We start from the raw sequence: 22,538 nt of genomic DNA, 5'->3' as shown, positions 1-22,538 counted from the left end.
TCGTGCAGCACCAGAGCTAGGAGTGATCACTTGGGGCGCGTTCTGTTGGTGCAGCACCGCACCTGGTCTTCATCACTTGTTCGAGGCATGCCAGCAGGACCCCACTTTCCTTATCACACAGGGGATGTGGGGGCCGCTCGAGGGTATCCCACAGCACCTAGCAGAGGCTGATACAGGAGTTCGGGAGAGGCAGCCAGTCTGGGAGATTATCAGCAGCATTACAGGATGGCACATCTGGACCTCGCGCTGCGCGCAGATCCTCGGTGGCACCTCCTTATCGACTGCCCAGATCATGGCGGAGATTTGGAGTGAGATTATTCATACCCTCAGAGGCCAGTGGGACCAGATTCAGGGAGACTCCCGGGCTGGTCAGGAGAAGCGGAGACGCTTCCTCCAGGCTTGGGATTCACAGAGCCTCTTCTTCGAGCAGACTACGCAGGGCCTTCGGTGGCACTACTCACCACCCCGATGGCTGTTCATTCACACTCAGCATATTCCTCCGTGAGAGTATGATTTATTATGCTACCTTTTGGGCTGCGTCCGGTTTGTGTACGCAGCCCGTCAGCTATAAGCTGACCTCTTGTATCTTGTTCTCGAAGTAATATAATTAGAACTGTTTTTTCGGAAAAAAAAAAAATTCCATTTAGTATAGCATGCACACATACAAGGAGTAGCCTTGGGCCTGCAAATGCGGCTAGCATTAATTTCATAGATGATCACAAAGCAAAGGTTTTGTTTATGCTAGCTTTTTGACCGAGTTGATCAACTCTGGATGACTTGGTTAACTTTGGTCAACACAAGGAGTAGCCTTGGGCCTGCAAATACGGCTAGCATCAAGTCCATAGATGATCACAAAGCAAGGTTTTTGTTAATGATAGCTTTTTGACTGACTTGATCAACTTTGGATGACCGATTTGATCAACTCTAGATGACTCTAGACTGCCTTTGTTAAATTGGCCAGTCTATAAACTTCCTAGACTAGGGCCAACCTGGCACAAGACCTGACCCAAACTGAAAGACTGCCAACTGGCTGTCCATCCTCTGCCCTATATAAGGGCTTTATTTGCTGGCCTTTCCCCCAGCCTCTTGGCCAACTATTTGGGATCCTGGTTGGGCTGCTGCCAGCAAATCTTATGCCAGCCTAAAGCAAGGCATACAGCCAGCCAATGAAGCTGACCAGGTAGGCCCATGTGGCTGCCCTAAATATAATCTAAGCCAGAATGCTGCTCACATGGCAGCCATACCACTTCCCTCTCTCTCCCATCCCTTGTTGTATGTCAACCTCCCCCATGTCCTCCTTATATGGGGGATCAAAAGAGGGGAGGTGACCCAACAGTTCTCTACCACAGAGAAGCTACAAAAAAGTTTCATGGAGAGTGTGGATTGTGCCAGTTAGAACAAGATTTTGGACGATGAAGCAAGACAACCAATATCTTCCATAATGCAGCCCCATCATCAATTGCCCCATCTTATCTCTTCACACGCATCACATGGATTAGTTAGGCAATGGCATTGACTGTACAGGAGGGTCAATGACCCTATCACTTGGCTCTGCAATTGATACTCTTCATAGAATTGACATGATGTACAAGATAGTTTGATGACCAGTTGGCATGGTCGAGGGGATTTCAGCAAGGGGACCCTAGACTTGAATTATGTTGGTATATGATGAGGATATGCACCCAAACACATCAAAAGTGACCAACAAGCCTGCAGTAGCAGCCACGTCCAGAGACTAATACAAGCTTTCCGATATACCCAATATGGCCTTTCCCAAACGGGTATCCCTAGCTGAATGGAAGTAGAGCCTAAGGTCCATCACACTGAACCCTTAGGTAGGTGTTAACTTCCATGACTTCACATATTGAACCCCAATGGAAAGCAAACTGCTCTACGGCACATCTATGTGATGCCTTCATCCCCTTAGATACAAAGGATATCAAGAACACATCATCTGCATAGAGTAACATCCGAATGGTAGCTGTCTTTGTGCTACATGACCCAACTCTCCAAACAGTAGAGGAGTGATACGTATAAATCTGTAACGCCTAACTTTCCTCTTTTGTAAATCACGGGCATAGGCACATACTTTCCTCCCAGCCAACCTCGGTGGTAGCTAACTCACAAAATCAATCCTTACGTGAAAGCTCCTACTTGCAAAGTTTCACCGAGCCCCAATTCCCTAGATGGATCTAGTATGCTACATGTCTTCATTCTAGGTTACCTCCTAAATGCATCATTTACCCCTCTCTTGGGATATCATTGAAATCATTTGCCCCTTGGCACATTTAATGCATTTAGACCCCTTAGCCTTAGATCCACCTAGTCTTGTGCCATGTCACCCTCACCAAAGACCTTGACCTTGATTCCTTTTTTTTCATTTACGTGAAGCTCAAACAAATATAATACAAACATTGATAATGTCGACTAACCCTTCCGAGGTCATGTTGCCTCAACTTGAGCATAACATTCCTTCCCTCTTCAGGCATCAACGTCCTCGATAATAAAGTCTGAGAACACTCTCCGTAACTGGTATACGGATTCCCAGGTAGCTTCTGATAGAGGTAAACCATGCCATGCAACCAACACCGTGGGTATCTTCCAATTGCTTTATAGGCTACCTTGCCTATTCTTTTTAGAATTAACCATGGCCCACAATATCGAGGTGATAACTTAGCACACTCTCCTGCAGTCAAATACTTAGAGTGTGAAGGAACTTTGAGAAAAACTTTTTCTCCTTCCTTAAATTCTCTTAACGGATTTATTTTCATTTGCATACGCCTTAGCTCTATCCATAGCTTCGCGGATGTTAGCTCTCGCAAGTGCTAGCATCTCCCGCATCTGAACCACAAAGTTTGCGGCACTAGGCACTTTCTGAGATACTCCAACTATAGTTGGATTCGCTGGTCTATAACCATAGTTCAACTCAAATGGACTGAACCCTATAGAGGAATGTTTTCTATCATTTCCATAGCTTCGCGGATGTTAGCTCTCGCAAGTGCTAGCATCTCCCGCATCTAAACCACAAAGTTCGCGGCACTAGGCACTTTCTGAGGTACTCCAACTATAGTTGGATTCGCTGGTCTATAACCATAGTTCAGCTCAAATGGACTGAACCCTGTAGAGGAATGTTTTCTATCATTGTAGGCAAATTTTAACAATGGCAACCACTTGTCCCATGTATGTTGCCTCAATGACACATATGCTCTAACCATATCCTCTAAAATTTGGTTGATTCTTTCCGTCTGACCATCCGTTTCTGGATGATCCCCACTACTCATTCCCAACTCAATCCTTAGTATCTCAAACATAGCAGTCCAAAAATGACCGGTAAATTTGACATCCCTGTCGGATACTATAGATTTTGGTAATCCATGCAAACGAAATATATGTCTAATAAACAAATCCACCACTTGCAGGGCACTAACAGACTCTCTAGTTGAAATGAAGTGAGCCATCTTGGTAAGACGATCAACCACCACAAGGATAGAATCATATCCACCTTGTGTCGTAGGCAGACCTACAATAAAGTCCATGGAAATGCTCTCCCACCTACCTAGTGGTATTTCCAAGGGTTGTAAAAGTCCGGGTGGCTTCACCCGCTCTGCCTTACTTCCTTGACACGAAAAACAACGTGTCACATATTCATCAATATGCTTTTTCATCTTTGGCTAAAAGAAATCTTGTCTCACGAGATCATATGTCTTCTCGACTCTTGGATGTCCTGCACATGGGCTATCATGGCATTGTTGAATGACTCTCTGCCTGAGATCATTCTGATTAGGTACTACTACCTTGCCATTTCTTTTCAGCATACCATCCCTTATGGCATATCTTGCATAAGTTTGGCCTTTTCTGGATGCCAGGTCACCCTTTTCCTCGGGTTTGAATACCTGAGACTTAGGCCAAAGGCTCTGAACGACTCGTCCACCTTTTGAGTTTCTCTAATCTCGATCATTAGAGCACTCTCTAATACCGTGAAACTCATATTATGCATAATGCGTAACAACGCATCAGCACTTTAATTATCCTTCCCTCTTCGGTACCGAATCGTCAAGTTAAACTCCTGCATGAGTTCTGCCCACCTAGCTTGGCGGGCTCTTAAGTCTGGTTGTTTACAAAAATGTTTCAGAGTATCATGATCAACATCAACATAAAACTCTGACCTATACAAATAATGTCTTCATGTTTTCAGAGCATGGACAACAGCATACAACTCTAATTCATGAGTTGGCCAATTTCGTTGAGAGGGAGAAAGCTTCTTGCTTTCAAAGGCTACTCGCCTTCCCTCTTCAAGGAGAACTGCTCCTACCGCAATGCCACTTGCATCGGTTTTAAGGAAAAACGGTTTCTGGGGATCAACTATTTTTAACACCGGTCCTGAGACCATAGCTTGTTTTATGGTGTTAAAACTCTCCTATTGATTCTATCCCCATATAAAAGGTACTTTATCTAAGGTCAGATCAGTCAATATCGATACTATTTCGGAATATCCTTTGATATGTCTTCGATAAAATTGGACAAATCCCAAGAATGATCGCAAAGCGGTTAAACTCTAAGGGATTGGCCAAGTTAGTATCGCTGCCACTTTCTTTGGATCCATTTCTACCCCCTCAGGAGTAATTATGAATCCTAAATATTCAAGTCTTACCATATACAGTATAGTTTTCTTTTTATTTACATAAAGACAGGCTTTCCTCAAAGTACTAAACACTATTCTTAAGTGTTCGTGATGCTCAGTAATACTTTTACTGAATACCAGAATATCGTCAATAAAGTGTACTACAAACTTTCCGATATACGGACGTAGTAAATCGTTCATAAGCATGACGAATGTAGCTGGAGCTTTGGTAAGTCCAAACGGCATTACCAAAAACGCATAATGTCCAAACCTACTTCTAAAAGCGGTTTTATGCGCATCCTCGGCTCTAATACGGATCTGATGGTAGCCACATTTAAGATCTATCTTACTGAAAATTACGACCCCATGTAACGCATCTAACAAATTATCGATCCGAGCCATCGGATACCTGTGCTTAATAGTGATATTATTCAATGCTCTGTAATCTATACAGAGGCGAAACGTATCATCTTTCTTCTTCTTTAATATCACTGGCGAAGCAAAAGGTGAGAAACTTGGTTGAATCTGCCCCAGCTTGAGGTATTCTTCCAGTTGTCTTCGTACCTCCGCTTCTTCGGTAAAACTCAACCTATAGGGAGGTCTATTTATAGGTTCTACCCTCGGGATTAGTTCAATCTTATGCTTAACATTCCGCTCTGGAGGTAACCCATAAGGTAACTCATCCCTAAAACAATCAGAGAACTCCTCTGTTTTGATCAGCCAGCTTGGCCATCTCTCCATTTTGGGCAACATCAGTGCTAGCCGAAGAATCATCAATCGGCTCTACCACGGATTCTTCCTAGAATGCCAAGCCTTACCCAGGGCTATGTCTGCATGAGCAAGCTTTGTCATTTCAAAATCAAGCTTCTCAGCATAGTCCTGAATTCGAAGCTCCAACTAGGTAACCCTTTGGTCTCATACTTCAGTTGAACTTCCATCTACCATTCTGACTGTATATGCATAGTCAGATGGGCTAGTCTTTAGTTTCAGCCTCTTTACAAGCTTGGAGTTAATTACATTGTGCGTTGACGCTGAGTCAAACAACACCATGACATCATGATTAGCTACTTGCCCTTTCATCTTAATTAACTCCGTATCATTAAAGGCTGTATACCTCGTTGCTGCGGGCTTTGACAGGACATTATCAAGTGCACTAGCTTAGCAACAGACACACATAACAAAACCGGTACTGACCTTTGAGAAGATTCCGCTAGCTGAATCTGCATCTGTTCTGCTCTGGGACTTCCCTCCATTTTCACCTCGCATTCTGAGATCACCATCTTAGCCATCCAATAATCCTTGTTTCGTGGACAATCTTTCCACTGATGAGGCTGAAGTCATCCAAAACACAAGCCTTCTCTGCTCGCTTTTTCTCTTTGCTCTGGGTTCAAAGAAGACTTCGACCAAGCCCGGGCTGCCATTGGCGTTACTTTTCTTTTCATTCCAATGGTGGTACTTGATTTAGGAGTCTCAACTGGTTTCGCCTGCTTAGCTTGACCACTAGGCTGTGAGGCACTCCCTTTGCTAATCCACTTCTTCTTAAACCCAGTTTTCTTCGGGTACTCATACTGAGTCCCAACCTGCACAAACCCACTCGGTCTGTTCCCTTTTGCATCCTCATAGTTCAGGGCTATGGCAATTGCTTCATCAAATACTTAGCCCGAACTTCCATCTTGATCCGATCATTTAATCCAAAGATAAAATCTTTTACCCGGATTGATTGAGGTAGAGGTTCATAAATTTTCATTACACTTTCTCTGAACTTATCAGTGTATTCTGCCACTGATAGATTTCTCTGACGAAGATTTCGATACTGATCCCAAGCTCGGGATGCTTCGTCAGGAGGTAAGAAGTGTTTTCTAAATTCTTTTTAAAACCCCTCCCAAGTAGTGGATGCCAATCCATCTTTCTACTGTTTTATCCACCACCTATCCGCTGCCTCATTAAACATATGGGTGGCCTCGCGGATTTTTTTCATATCATTCCTGATTTCACAAATGGCGAAGGCCTCCTCCCATTTGTGTAACCAGGTCTCTATGATATCGGAAGTACGGTCAGACATCCGACCAGAATACTTTTCTGGCCTATAATTGGCAATATTAGGCACCTTAGCCCTCTTAGGCTCAACTGAATGAACATTGGACTCAGCCTCCATTGGAGCTTTACCCTTCTCTTCACGAGACGGTCTGATAGACATAGTATGAACCATTTTCCTAAGCTCAGATTGCCCTACATTTGCTTGTAACTGTTGCGCTAAAATCTACTGCAAGGCATCTTCTAACATTGCAATTCTGCCAGAAAGTGTATGGCCTGCTGGGCGCGACACCAGCAGGGTCGGCCGGACTCTCGACTCTACGGGATCCACCCTAGAAACTTTCTTCTACTTCCATTTTGGTCAATGGGTGTGTTTTTTTTTTTTTAAATAATAAATAAAACACCACTTGAAACTGTATTCACAAATCAAAAGTCCAACTTCCAAATTTACAGTTAACCAGGCATATATCACACTATAACCAAACCCACTTTTCCCTATGCTAGGGAAACTCCTGCAATCTGAATCAACTCAAACACGGAGGGAAATAAACTTTAGAAGGCATAGAAGACTCCCTGGTCATTCATGTAGCATAGAAAGATCAAGTTGTTCCTGTATTTGAACCACATGAATATTCCTGTTGTGGCTCTCAACTGTATCGTCATTGGAGACCCAAAACACCCCAGCTCTCACTTCAACAGTTATCGTCTGTTATCTGCATAGTACTCGTTGATAACCGAAATCTCCAAATAACAAAATGTCACAAGCAAGTCTCGTGACCACACAATAGCTCTTTGCAGGTAGTCGTAACTCCAGTAACCTCGCCTTCAAATGAAGAGAACCCTACGCATGAAGGCGGCAGCCAGCCCAATTAAAAAATACACAGCTTTTCCACATCTAGTGCATATTAGCAGTCACAACTCAATTTATGCATGGTAGAATGCATCATCTTTCTCATTCCAAAGTGATCAATTCGATGACGAAGAAGACTGATCTACGTGACTATTTTACTCACGGACTTCGCACCGCAATCGACCCACGATACAAACACCAGCCAATCGTATAATGTTCTATCCTAGTCCTCAGCACTAACCAAATTCCTCACGCGATGCCAAAGAGCCCTGAAGGTACCAAGTTGTACACCTGCGACAAAGTCTACTAACAAACGACCTTGCGAGCATCAACGCTGCACGACCAAGCGACCAATACAATCGGCAACTCCAACTATCGGCTTGAGCAGATACTCCAACAACTACTCTTCAGCAACAAGCCCAAAGACGATGACCAGCACCTCTCCAACGACTAAGCAACATTCCAACCACGGGCTTTACAAATGACGAACTCCAAAAGACTAGAGCTGCTTGAAGCTGCAGCAACATCCATCGTTCCTGTAAGTGTAACAATAGGGGCTGCAATGTCTTCTCCCTCTGTACCTGCTTGCCTCGCTAGCAGCCTATCATCATCCTTCTCCTTGTTGATCATTTCTAGGGTCACTTCTATCTTCTCAAATCCCCTTTCCTTGATTTTGGAAATGAGACGCAAATTAGTATGGATGTACACTAATTTCTCGGTATGCTTTGGAAGCAGCCTATTCCTTCTTTTAGTATGGATAAGAGAGAATGTGCTCCAATTCCTCTCACAAGGAGAAGCACATGTGCCTTGCGAGAGCACTCGAAGAGCTAACCGCTGTAAATTTGGTGTGTGAGCCCCAAATGTCTCCCACCATTTCACCCCTTGGTGCATTCTCTTTTCATCCTTTGCAATCGCACGAGCAAATGTGCCTGACATGGATTTGTAAATATCCAACTCATCACATAAGGTGCCTTGGCTGTCAACATCATACTTGGTGTACCGCTCTATGGCATCCATCCACCCATCGTGCACCTCCTTGTCACTATCTGGATTTTTCTCTCTCCAAATAGGATGGAGAACAAACGCTGCCGCATGCAATGGAGAATGCATCATATTCCACCTGTCAACACATAAGGCTCTAACATCAGCCAGCTTTGAGGATTCAATCCCATCAATAGTTGCCATCTTCTCAACCATCCGATCAGTAAGTTCATATACAAGTCCCATGGTAGCCCCTTCCCTATCAGCCAGGCGAAGGATCTTCAAAATAGGTGCACAAAGCTTCACAATGAGTCTTGCATCTTGCCAAAATGAAGCACCCAATATAATAGTTGTGCTTTCACAGTGCGTGACACCTTCTTCTTGCAATACTCATCACTGACAACCATGCGACGCAATCCATTATATACCCTCTCATCCAATAAGTTTGCTAACATGATAAACATGTAAGCAAACCGTGTTTGTGCTGGCTTCACCAATTCCTTCTTGCTGAATTTTCTATACATTGCTAACACGGTGTGTTTCCGGGTAACAAATGTCACAATCATGTTAGCATGTACCAACACTGGCTTTACCCATGGAAGCTTTCCAATGTCCTCAAACAAGAGGTCAAGGCAATGGCATGTGCATCTAGTATAGAAAATGTGAGGCCACTCTTCCTCCACCAATTCTCCTGCCCGCACACAGTTAGATGCATTGTCCATACACACCTGCACCACATTTTCAGCCCCAACATCAAGAATGGCATCTTTCAGTATCCCAAAGATGTACTCCCCTGACTTATACTGCCCACTTGTGTCCACAGACTTCAAGAAGGCTGAACCAAATATGCATGAGACCATAATATTGATTATAGGCTGGCGTCGAGTGTCAGACCAACCATCACAAGTTATACTTATCCCAAAACTGTAGCATCTCTTGATCTATGCATACTGCTTCATTAGTTAGCTCCGTTGTGCGCAAAACATTGTAGGATGGAGGCTTGAAGGTAAGCCCAACTTGGCCAATGGCACGAACCATCTCCAAAAAATAAGGGCTCCTCACCTTCCAATGAGGAATATCCTCTGCAAAGAAAAAACGACGGAGAGCAATGTATGCATCCTTCCGTGCTTGTGACTCCCATGCCTTTTCCAAGGTTCCCTTTGACGTCTTCAACTTCTTTTGCTTTGGCTCATATGCACTGCCAGATGCATTTCCACTTGCAGTACCACTCACTGAGGCATCTCCCAAATCAGCCACATCTTCAACAAGCTGTTTTGCAGCAGTTTTTAGGGCCACCTTTGCCTGCAATCTTCGACAAGTATCTTTCACATTTTCAGGAGGAGCAGTACACTTGTCAACCCCCAAGCCTGTGAGCCCAAGAAAATGTGCCCTTATACGGGTCGGTCCTCCATCCCATGAATGAGGGCAATATTTACATTTACAAGTGAATTGGCCCTTCCCCAAAGGCTTCAAGGCCTCTACAAATTCCCATTCTGGTCCTTTTTGTCTTCCCATTTGTAGATCTGCAAGCTGCAAATTTGCAAAAGAGGGCAAATAAGGCATTGGGCAAAGGAACAATTTCCAAAGAGGGCTTGAAGTCCTTGCAGGCTGCCCTGTTAGATGGCATCAACTAAAGAGAGAGCACTTGCTGCAAAACAGGAAAAAAAAGCAGCCATTGCATTTACCTTGACACTTGGAGCAGGTAGAGCGTAGAGGCAAGCTGCGGGCTGCAACTGTACGGTGACCACTCACCTCCAAAGCAAGTAGAAGAGGGCAAAGGGCTGTCTAAATAGAGGGCAGCAAGGTGCTGAAGAAGAGGGCAAACTGAAGAAGAGTGAAGGGCTGAGGGGACTCGGGAGTCGGGACTGAAGAAGAGGGCAGCAAGGTGTTGAAGAAGAGGGCAAAGGGCTGCAGCCTGCAGCCTGCCTAAATAGAGGGCAAAGTTCAAAGTTCAAACGTCAGCCTAAATAGGCTCTTGAGGGCCGAGGCAGCAATGGTCGGTGTGCAGCCTGCAAGCAGAGAGCCTGCAAGCAGAGAGTCGGTCGACGGCGAACAGTTCGGAAGCCTTCGCAAGGATGTCGTACGGAATCCGGATTCGAACATAGCAGCCAAGCAACAATATAAGCCTTAAGGTACGCATCCCGATTTTTTCACCCCAAAAAAAGTCACGTACGGAAATCCATACGTACGGCCATATGGAATCCGTACGGAAAAAACGGCCGTACGCGTACGGATGCAACAGTGATCATACGTTTTCTCGACTCCTGGATGTCCCGCACATGGGCTATCATGGCATTATTGAATGACTCTCTACCTGAGATTATTCTGATTAGGTACTACTACCTTGCCACTTCTTTTCAGCATACCATCTCTTATGGTATATCTTGCATAAGTTTGACCTTTTCTAGATGTCACCCTTTTCCCCGGGTTTGAATACATGAGCCTTAGGCCAAAGGCTCTGGACGAACTCGTCCACCTTTTGAGTTTCTCTAATCTCCGTTATTAGAGCACTTTCTAATACCGTGAAACTTATATTATGCATAATGCGTGACAATGCATCATCGACTTTATTATCCTTCCCCCTTCGGTACCAAATCGTCAAGTTAAACTCCTACATGAGTTCTGCCCACCTAGCTTGGCGGCCTCTCAAGTCAGGTTGTTTACAAAAATGTTTCAGAGTATCGTGATCAACATCAACATAAAACTCTAACCCATACAAATAATGTCTCCATGTTTTCAGAGCATGGACAATAGCATAAAACTCTAATTCATGAGTTGGCCAATTTCGTTGAGAGGGAGAAAGCTTTGTTGATTCTGTCCCCATATAAAAGGTACTTTATCTGAGGTCAGATCGGTCAATGGCAATACTATTTCAGAATATCCTTTGATATGCTTTCGATAAAATTGGACAAATCCCAAGAATGATCGCAAAGCGGTCAAACTCTGAGGGATAAGCCAAGTTAGTATCGCAGCCACTTTCTTTGGATCCATTTCTATCTCCTCATAAGTAATAATAAATCCTAAATATTCAAGTCTTACCATACACAGTACAGTTTTCTTTTTATTCACATAAAGACTGGCTTTCCTCAAAGTATTGAACACTATTCTTAAGTGTGTGATGCTCAGCAATACTTTTGCTGAACACAAGAATATCGTCAATAAAATATACTACAAACTTCCCGATATACGGACGTAGTAAATCGTTCATAAGCATGACAAATGTAGCTAGAGCATTGGTAAGTCCAAACGGCATTAGCAAAACTCATAATGTCCAAACCTGCTTCTAAAAGTGGTTTTATGCACATCCTCGGGGTAGCCACATTTAAGATCTATCTTACTGAAAATTGCTACCACTGAGGTTGGCTAGGAGGAAAGTATGTGCCTATGCCCGTGATTTACAAAAGAGGAAAGTTAGGCGTTACAGATTTATACGTATCATTTTGGTATCAGAGCGACAGGTGATTGAAAAAGGGGGATTATAGATTAACGATCACGAGAGGTCTTGGGCTGGCTGGGCGTATGCTTAAACTCACGGGCTGAGGAGCAGGTAACGGGACGAGGACTACATCAACTTCAGAGTTACCAGTCGTGTAGGCCTCGACGCCCTTAGCCTCTATATAAAGATCTTTGTGGTCTACAATTACTACGGAGCAAGGACGACGAGTGGAGAGTAGTTAAGCCTAGGTCTGGTGCCTTCATCGTGAACGTGAGTATTGAAACGATGATTTGAAGCGAGATAAAGCATAGCGATCGTAATATTTTAATCAACGAATTCAGGGGAACATTTCGACTCTTGAGAAGTTTGTGTTCTTCGAAGAATTGGGCTCAAATACAATTGCATTCAAGAAGTCGATTCTTAGTTACAGATCGAAAGGTGGCTAGCAATAAGAAATTACCAGGGGGCATCTTACTTTGCTTTTCTTTGAATTTTGGTATTTCTAGTGCTATTTCAGGTTTTATTTGTCTTTAGTTTGGAGTTCCTGATCGTTGTATTGGGTTCCAGATTTGGGAGGCATATTGGATTGATGCAAACATTTGGTTATATGCCTGTTATGCATGGGATATTTGTAGTTTAGGTGTGCAGGAGTTTCCCTAGTATAGGGAAAAGCGGTTTTGGTTTGCAGTTGATATATATTTGGGAGTTGGGCTTTCGATTGTGGATACAATTTATGTGTGTTAAAAAAAAAAAAAAACAACACACACACACGCACTCATTGACCTAAATGGAAGTAGAAGAAGAAGCTTCTAGGGTGGATCCCATCGAATCGGGAGTCTGACCCACCCCGCAGGTGTCGCGCCCAGCAGGCCATACACTGTCTGGTAGAATTGCTTTATTGGAGGATGCCTTGCAACAGATTTTAGCGCAACAGTTACAAGCAAATGTAGGGCAATCTGAGCTCAGGTTAATGGTTCATAGTATGTCTGCTAGACCATCTCGTTAAGAGAAAGGTAAATCTCCAATGGAACCTAAAACCAGTGTTCATACAGTCGAGCCTAGGAGGGCTAAGGTGCCTAATATTGCCAATTATAGGCCAGAAAAGTATTCTGGTCGGATGTCTGACCGTAGTTCCGATATCATAAAGACCTGGTTACACAAATGGGACGAGGCTTTCGCCATTTGTGAAATCAAGAGTGATATGAAAAAAATCCACGAGGCCACCCATATGTTTAATGAGGCAGCGGATAGGTGGTGGATAAAACAGCAGAAAGATGGAGTGGCATCCACTACTTGGGAGGGGTTTAAAAAAGAATTTAGAAAACACTTCGAAGCATCCCGAGCTTGGGATCAGTATCGAAACCTTCGTCAGAGAAATTTATCAGTGGCGGAATATACTGATAAGTTTAGAGAAAGTGTAATTAAGGTTTATGAACCTCTACCTCAGTCAATCCAGGTACAGAATCAATCCTTACGTGAAAGCTCCTGCTTGCAAAGTTCCACCGAGCCCCAATTCCCTAAATGGATCTAGTATGCCACATGTCTTCATTCTAGGTTACCTCCTAAATGCATCAGTTACCCCTCTTGGGATATCATTGAAATCATTTGCCCCTTGGCACATTTAATGCATTTAGACCCCTTAGCCTTAGATCCACCTAGTCTTGTGCCATGTCACCCTCACCAAAGACCTTGACCTTGATTCCTTTTTGATCATTTACGTGAAGCTCAAACAAATATAATACAAACATGGATCCTTTAAAGGAAAATGTCGACTGACCCTTCCGAGGTCATGTTTCCTCAACTTGAGCGTAATAAGGAGACCGCTCTAAAAGTGACAGATAATGTGCAAATTTTCATACATACAAACTCAAAAACTATTAATAGAGCAGCAGAAAAAGTAACCGAAATTTCAAGATTTAGAAACAATTGAAACAAATTGTAAAGGGATAAATAAAGAAGAGAAATAAATTGAAATCCATAACAATGAGAGAATCACCAAAAAGAGAGAGCAAAAAGACAAGCAATAAGCGAGCTAAAAACTGAAGTGAGATGACAAAATAATAAAAGGACTGAAAGGCTATGGAGCCGCTGTAGTGCAACAAGGATCTGGATGAGAGCCCTCAAGATCATGACACGTTTGTAGTTCATAGAGACTGCACCTAGGGGATGGTGGCTTGGTTAACAGAGGGAGGACACGCGTTTCAGATTGATGAGATCTCCCCAGCCTACCGGATACAGGGTCAGAGCATTCATAAGATTGCACTCCATGAGAGAGCAAAAAGACAAGCAATAAGCGAGCTAAAAACTGAAGTGAGATGACAAAATAATAAAAGGACTGAAAGGCTATGAAGTCGCCGTAGTGCAACAAGGATCTGGATGAGAGCCCTCAAGATCATGACACGTTTGTAGAGTCTTCATAGAGACTACACCTAGGGGATGGTGGCTTGGTTAACAGAGGGAGGACATGCGTTTCAGATTGATGAGATCTCCCAGCCTACCGGATATAGGGTCAGAGCATCCATAAGATTGCACTCCGTGAGGTAGTCCCTCCTGACAGCCTAGCTCCTCCTTCTCCTAGGGAGGACAGTGTTTGGGAGGTGGTAGCCAGCATCACGACTTGGAACATTTGGGTGGCTCGTTGCAGTCTTGTGAGGGGTGAGCACCCGGTTCCACCCTCGGCTACCCTAGTTGCTATCTGGTAGGATATCATTTACACTCTACGGTCCACCTGGGAGCGTGGGGCCTCAGGCTCTAGGGCGACTATCAAGAGGCGTGCTTACTTCTGCGGCCTACAAGTGTTTTCTACATCTTCACCCCGCAAGGGATTCGCTGGTTGTATAGTCCCCCCACTTGGCTGTTAGCCCCAGTTCCAGAGATCCCCTAGGCAATGAGTTGGGTTTCTTTGGAACAGGCTGGTTCTTCTTTCAGCCTAAAAAGGACTGAAAGGCTGAAGATATGTTGAAAATGGACAGGAAAAAGGAGCTGAAAATGAGATTAAACAACAAAAGAGAATGATGCACTTATTTAAGAAAAAAACGCAAATAAGGATGACTGAAAGCAATGGTATTGAAAGAACCCCCCCCCCTCCACCAAAAAAAAAAACAACTGAAAATGATCCAGAAAAGAATCCCTCCAGACAAAGCACGGAGGAGAGTTGAAGGCACAGCCTGCCAAGGTGGAGACCTGGAGTCACCAAGCTGGACAGCTACCTGGCAGGGTTAAGGCAACAGTCACTGACCTGGCAGTAAGCCAGGCAAAATGAGGGTAGCTCACAGGAGGGTCGCGGTAAAGTGAGATGGAGGGACGAGGAGAGTGGAGAGTAGGGGCAGGTGAAGGTGCTCAGCTGAGGAGGTAACAGGAGGGCAGTATCAGAGTAAGTTAAACCAGTACTCTTCAACCTTCTACCATTGTATGGTATATATAAGATAGTTAAATGAATGCATCTCCATTTGTATGCATAATATAGTTAGAAAGTGGAGTTCAAAATTTCAGACACAAAACCCATTTCTATATACTCCTATGAAATTTTGTGTATCCCCTGGCAATTCAATGAACAATATCTCCTCGATAAACTGTTCCAACATATCAAAGTAAAGCCACCCATGATGACTCAAGTTTGAATCCTGATATGTTCCGAAACAGATATTTGAGTGTGTAATTAGAAATGGTACACTGGAAGAACAGCAGATTTCAAGGTTCAGTCTACATGGACAGTTTGGAAGGCAGAAACCTAGCATATTACTTTCCAAAAAATTATCACATGGGAGCACTAGGTCAACGCATAATATAGAATAAATTTGAAAAGTCTCACATCAAGAGGAAGGGCCAACAATCCATATCCTGAGAAAGATCCAAGCAAAGGCATACAGGGCCAGCCCATGCCACACTAAATGACAAGGAAGAACAATGCCACAATCCCAGCCTGAAATCTTATTTCATTCAACACTTAGATATTGCAAGCTTTGAAAGTCATAAAAAACAATTCCCGTGTGATTTATGAAATCCATAGGAAGTGAATAAATCCAGCCTATGCCATGCTAAATGACAAGGAAAAGCATGCCACAATCTCATACTCAGCTAACCCTTATAGGAGTTCTCTTACAAATAGAAGTGATTCATACATACTATGGAGCTGCATGTTCCTTGCAAGAAATTCATATTTATGATTGCATACTTCCTTGCCCGATTCGAAACGGAAGATAAACATCTGGAACCAATTGGCAATAACAAATAGCATTTGATCTTTACTTACCAATTATAGGAATTGCAGGTACAATGTATGGTTCATGGGCAAGCCACAGGGTGTCCCATGCTTCTTGAAGTTCCTGCGAAACAAGTGAGATTCAGTATCTACCCCATCATCCAATTCGATGCCTTCTGCTACGATAGATTGGTAAGGAACTGAAAGCATCATACAGCAATTATAGGTAATTAAGCATCCATTATTTTGTTTTCTTTTTAAATTTGGGAGATTTTATTGACAAACCTGAGCTCTCAAAGCTATGATCTCATAGTTCTTCATAAGAGAGTCTAGAGTTGCAGCCGAATTCGAGACTTTTAGAAGCAACTCAATTTCCTTACGATTTCTGACACTGCAAATGGTGAGGATTAGATCTTTGTTTATCTTAGTAATTTCTCGGTAATCAAGTGCTTTAAAATTATCCATTTAAAGAAAACACATCCACAACATTCCTTCTAGCCCTTGGTTTTTGATTGAAAAGGCATTTAACCATGTTAATTCTCAAGTAGGAAACATATATACAATCTAGGCTTCATGAATGCCGACGTTGCTATTCATGGAGCACATGATATCATTGAGGCCAAGGTTCCACAGCAGATAGTGGAGGCACTAGTCCCGAGTATTAATGCGGCAATTGGCATCACCTATTTGCATGCATCCTCAATTTTGTTGACACATAGCACATGTATAAGTGCCACATCACTTAGAAAGGGTGAGGGAGCGAGCTATGGCGATCGTTTCTAAAGTATATGGCAGTCCTTGCAACATTGTAGGATCAATAAATAGCTCTACGGGAGATAGAGATAGGACAAATTGTATCTATGAGGAACATTTAGGACATCCTATATGTCAATACGTGGTGGTTGCAGTCACTACGAGTCTATCTGCAGGGGAGGAGCTATTTGTATTGACATTGGGATATTTTCCATCATAGACATGGGATCACCAAGGCCACCATGACCACTAAAAATAGGAGCAAACAATAGATATGTTCTATGTGTCGTCCTATTATGATCATGGCATATGCTTCATAGAAAACAAGCTCATAGTGGATCGAGGATGCATGCATAATAGCAATCGCTTGGCCAGTAGCTCAAAGGCCTGGGTGGCACATCACAAGCACATGGTCAAACAGAGCCAAACTTCACTCCTCTGATTCCTAATGTGTCTCCTTCAATCAACCCACCTTCTCGGACCCAACAATTAGGCGTATGACAGCCAAGGTGTTGGGTAATTCCGTGGTATCTTCATGTAATCTAAGGGACCGCAACTGACAAAAATCCTGCAAAACTCACTACCTTGGTATGAGAAGGCAGCTGTCTACTATTGAAGAAGCTATGTAAAAGAAAGAAAGAAAGAAAGAAAGTCTAGTTAATTCTATAGGAGACGAACAGGTCTATGGGACAGGGAAAAAGCCAGCTAATACGTCCGCTTAGGGAGGAGGGCACATGGCAGCTCCCAAGGAGTGCAAAAAAGAAACTCTAGGTTATTTAGAGTACCTACATTATAGTTTGAAATTTTAAAAAAACATAACCAGCCATTCATCAGTTCAAGACTGAGAGTCTTTTGATTTGGATTTAAACTCCTTAATGAGTGCTACACCCTCTCTGCAAAGGATTCAAGCTTGACAGAATCCCCACGGAACCTACAGAAGTATCCATGGCATCTCGAATGCCTATCCCTAATTTTGGAGAAAAGGGGATGTTGGATGGGATAAATTATCCAATCTAGAAGATGGGAGAAACTATAATCTGGAAGATGAGAGCAACAAAGTGAAATGGTGATTAGAGAAATTTGGGAGATTACTAAGGATGTCGAGGCCAACCCCAAGGACCTTAAGGATATGATGGGCAAGGTAATGATGAAGACACAGATCCAGCTGACGTAAAGGACAGAAATGTTGAGGCACTGTCAATAATTATTGAAACGGCTGCAGATTCAATTCTTTGCACATTCAATTAGCACGTACCGCAAGCGAGGCTGGAAAGATCTTAAAGGAACTGTACGAGACCAACAATATGGCACAAATAGTTACTCTCCAGAATCAGTTATTCATTGGGAGAGAGGGAATCTGTCAGCGACAATCTGGTCAAGGTGAAGGTTTTCAAGGATCAACTTGCAGTAGTGGGTCAAACAGTTGACAGCAATCAGCTTGCCATCCCATTGCTTAGCAAGCTTCCATACAGCTACCCTGACAACTCGAGAAAGGCAGAGGCCTCTCACGTTCAAAGAGGTTTGCCCTTTCCTGCGCCAAGATGAAGCTAGGTTGAAGTTGTAGGAAATTAACAGTGATGAGAAGACACTACTTCTACGAGGAAGGGTAAAGGCAAACCCAGTAAGGGTAAGCAAAATAAGAAGGATTCTTCAAAAGGAGGAGAAACCCAAGAAGGAAGAGTCTAAGTCAGGTACTAAGGTCCTTCTACTACAAGCTTGGCACTCCTAGATCTCTGAGCCCGCGTGCTCCACCTCGAGCATATGTAGACTCTCTGTCTAGATCCCTTCCACCTTGGTGTCCGGAAGCCAGCCTAGGTGGGCTGCCACTCTAGCTCAGTCTGCAGCCTCTCCTAGGTCACCTTGTCCTCCTGAATGTAGGCCTAAGGCTCCCCCTTTGCTGCTCCTGTCTGCTGTCCTGAGGGCTGCTCCAAGTGATGTTGAATGAGGGCTGGAGGCCCTCCTTTTATAGGGCACAAGGTCCCCTTGAATGGACCGACCAGCCAGCCTCATCCTGGCCAACCAGACTGGACGACCAGTCTGCTTGCTGGCCGACCTGGTTGGCTGGTCCAACCAGCCCTTTATAAGGGCCTTTGGCAGCCCCTTTTGGGCTGCTGCCTTTGCCCATTCCTGCACCTATTGCAGGCCTGTTTGCAGGTCTTATGCCTGCCGATAGACCCCCACCATGCAGCCGTACTGCAGCCGTACAGTTGCGCCACCTGTCCGCCATCATTCGGGGCCTGTTCCAGCCCGTACAGGCAGCCCTTGAGGCGCCTTTGACAGGCTAATCTGCTGACCTTTCCCTGTGAGGTGCTGCCCATGTGGCAGCCCCCTCCCTTATCTTTTCTGCCTACGTTCACCCCCCCCCATGCTCTCCTCATATGGGGGCTTACAGATGGGGAGGTGACCATTCCAACAACATGTTGCTCAGATCATGCTGAACTCAAGGTTGTAGTGGACCAGGGTCTGATTGAATGTGGAGCAATGAAATGTGCTGGTGAATGCCCAAAATTTAAAAAAAAATGCTGTTCTGGCAGGTACTTTGAGGAGGTATCCAAAAACAACAGACCAAGGTATGTTTTCTCTCTGTGCAATGATATGGATTTCCAATGCATGTTGTGGTCACAATGTTTGGCCAAGTGGAAAGTGAAAGCCTTCCAGACATACAAAGGGGGAAGTCTCAAGGCAAAGGCATTTGGAGCCGTCTTTTGATGATGTTAGTGTCTCTGACTTTACAGAGATTGAGACACTAACAAATGCAGGTGACAAGGAGAATTCTCAAAGAGTGGTCATTGGTTGCATAGAGAACGTGAGGGTTTACAGGACAGCTTGGCAGGCTCAGGATTCATATCTGAGTGGAGCTCAATGACAACTTGGTTCCAGAGGTGGCTGGGAGCAGTTCTAGAACGAGGGTCAAGGTTGCGGATGCCGGTGGAAGATGATGGGATTGAAAAATATCCAAGATGCGTGGAACTTTGCAGTGTTTGGTCCGTTCCTAGTTTCTAAGGGGGATGATGGATGCACCTGTTGGTGCCTAGGTATCTTGAAAACTCCGTAGTGTTTGTTGGACCAGTGATTGTACCAATGTTCTAGACCAGATTGGTTGTTTGTATACGATGTGGAGCATGACCTTAGAGATGCTGGAGGTGCGGGTTTTTCAACCAGCAGATGACAACATGTTCCTGGAATCTTCTGCATGGGAACTGAAGGAGCTTCTCTTCAATAGGGGGGGTACACTTTTGAAGCTGCTTTTTGTATGGAATTTAATATCTATTTATGATATCTAATGGGTTGTACATCTGAGTGCTCTCTCTCCCATCTCTGCTAGTGTTTTCTACCTTCTTTTGAGTGCACACGTCTTGTTGTGAGATGCAGTGAGTGTTGTACCATGGCATATCTTCTGACTTCCACACTAGATGCCTTGCATTCATAGTTGGTGATTGCAAGGACATTGATTTATCTACATGTGGTTTTAGCTTTGCTGTGCTATAGACAAGTGTATGTCTATTTTCCGTCATCCCACCGCCCTATCACCCTCATCCAACTACACCTATCTGCCAAGTAGACGTCAACTTGGACGCCTAACTGCCGTCTGTGTCCTTCTCCATGAAGACACCTATCTGCGAGGTGCCTCAGGATTACTGCATGCTAAACAGTGGGTGCCCATTGAGGCTAATGTGTAATCGCATGTGGCTGCTGCAAGGGTGGTCCGAATGCCCCAACCAACTTCCCAAATGCTGCACTGACAGCTGCTGCAGAGGCATGGGATGAATGCCAATCCCAAGCCCTGCATAGGCTGGCTGCTGTAGGGAAGCGGGCCAAGTACCCGACTAACTGCCAAAAAGGAATTCTCTCAAATGCCTGTGCCCTGGCCTTGTATAGGGCCCAGCAGAGTAAGTTTCTGGACAGACAGATCAGGTTGACCAGATTTTGGCTATCTGCCACATGGCCAATTACTTCATCAGCTGTGCTCCATGTTCTAATGGGCCCTCAAGAAGTCTGCATGTAAGTTGCAAACTAACCAACACTAACTGAACTATCAACTGCTTCGTTAAGTCCCATGGATGACTCACAAGATTGGAATATAGAATGATGACATTAATCTATCTACCCTAACCAAGAATGAATTCAGGCTACCATGCCGCTACATCCAATTGAGAGAGAATGCATATGACAAGATTCTACTCCTCATCAATAGAGACCATGATGGCATATTGCAAAGGACGTGCATGATTTTGGATGCTCTACATGCCTTGAGCTCGGCAAAGTGCTCAGGTTGGGATGGCCTTCCCATAGTCTTCTTAGAAATACTGGAAGGTAACAACCCAAGACTTGACCAATGTTTCATGAGAGACCTTTTATATACTAACCCAAGCTCTGTCTCCATATGGATATGTCAGGGCTACTTCTTGGCTCCTTAAACATTCTTCTTTTGGCTGCAAAGGCTATACGGCATTATCTTCATGCCTTGGGACTGTTAATGCTAGAGATGGGAGTGATGAGTAATACAATGAGATATTAAAATTTGTAATATCATGTATTTTGAGAATGACATACTTATAATATTGTCTCAAGAGGTATATGGCACGTCTTGAAAGAGCTAACTTAGTGAAATTGATGGGTTGGTAGATAACTATTTGCTCAATTCTCCTGATTCTTTGTGGCTCTTGCAAATGTTGTCATGAGAGACATCCAAACATTCAACCGATTAATTTTGACTTCCAGAAACAAATGAATAAAGACACGACTTACAATGACAGCAAGAAGTCTATAGGCAAAGATAAAGCCTGAGATATTGAGAACTCTGCATCCGGATCTGTTTCGCTTGTGCTGCCTAGATTTTCCAATATAGCAGAATAGTCCTGCATTGCAAAAATAGACGAAGGAATGTTTCAACAAAGACTTCTGGGTAGTATGGTCAGACGTGAGACCCAATGAAGGACTTGTATCGTTGGCGGGAATGGTGATAAAAAACATGCCACGGAACGTTCAAGAAGAAACTAATTAGTTAAATAGGACTACTGCATGCTCCCAATCAATGGGCGCAAGGACATCTAGTAGTCAAAGTATAGCAATGGCACGGTGAGTGAGCTGATGAGCGTCCAAGGCAACTTATAAGCAGGTAGATCAGTGCCCACATGTTCTAATGCAGAAAGAACAGATATGGTACACTATCAGCAAGCGGGAAGAACTGTAACAATCATGGGCTGTAGCAGAAATACCATGGTAATGGGGCGTGTGCAAGGCTGATGAGAGAGCCACAATGCGTCCTTCCGTCCATGCTGCTGTCCACCTGGAGAAGGTCCAAAAAGCCAGTTTTCATACTTTTCAGGAGCTTTGGCTTCTCCAGGAAGCCTTTTCAGCTGACATGAGTATATTGAGGTGGTTGTTGCCCAATACTAACTTGGGTGCATAATTGTTTCATTCAAAACACTAGTTTGTTTAATTAAACAAGATGAATGTACATTCAAATAGGCCTCCCCACCACAAAATCTAATGCAAGGCACTCCAAATGCAATAACTATGGCACTTGAGTAGAATGCTAGCAGGGTGTACTCAAAAGGTTGGTGGAAGAATTTTCGAAGATGCATCACAAAAGATGGGGGGCATGGAGGCAGAGACTAGCGGAAAAAGCACGTGAGAGAGAGAGACAGAGAGAGGTTGA

The 22,538-nt window shown here is 43.9% G+C and overlaps 2 protein-coding genes across 2 annotated transcripts in view; both read right to left on the bottom strand.

Annotated features, from left to right (window-relative positions):
* The window catches only part of LOC147887808 (uncharacterized), a 58,672-nt gene extending 36,386 nt beyond the window's left edge, over positions 1 to 22,286 (bottom strand). The window contains exons 1-5 of the mRNA XM_087393675.1: positions 22,278 to 22,286; positions 22,096 to 22,166; positions 21,626 to 21,735; positions 16,409 to 16,514; positions 16,175 to 16,247 (exon numbers count right to left, since the gene is read on the bottom strand). Of these exons, the coding sequence (XP_087249801.1) occupies positions 16,175 to 16,247; positions 16,409 to 16,514; positions 21,626 to 21,735; positions 22,096 to 22,098 (292 nt within the window). The 5' untranslated portion in view covers positions 22,099 to 22,166; positions 22,278 to 22,286. The remainder of the gene's footprint in view (positions 1 to 16,174; positions 16,248 to 16,408; positions 16,515 to 21,625; positions 21,736 to 22,095; positions 22,167 to 22,277) is intronic.
* LOC147887809 (uncharacterized) lies at positions 7,956 to 8,717 on the bottom strand. The gene has a single exon (XM_087393976.1). It carries the CDS (start codon positions 8,700 to 8,702, stop codon positions 7,956 to 7,958), a length of 747 nt encoding a protein of 248 aa, XP_087250102.1. The 5' UTR covers positions 8,703 to 8,717.
* Positions 22,287 to 22,538: the final 252 nt, after the last annotated feature.

This window comes from Dipteris shenzhenensis, chromosome 22 (genome assembly GCF_047967505.1).
Source record: "Dipteris shenzhenensis isolate YYH24624 ecotype China chromosome 22, Dip_SZ_1.0, whole genome shotgun sequence".
NCBI classification, from domain to species: Eukaryota; Viridiplantae; Streptophyta; class Polypodiopsida; order Gleicheniales; family Dipteridaceae; genus Dipteris; species Dipteris shenzhenensis.
The sequence above is the reverse complement of the archived record's forward strand: the minus strand, read 5'-3'. Positions and strand labels throughout refer to the sequence as shown.

Bases quoted from the DNA above. Each gene is read 5' to 3' on its own strand.
- LOC147887809 (XM_087393976.1), bottom strand. From the start codon at position 8,702: ATGGTTGAGAAGATGGCAACTATTGATGGGATTGAATCCTCAAAGCTG.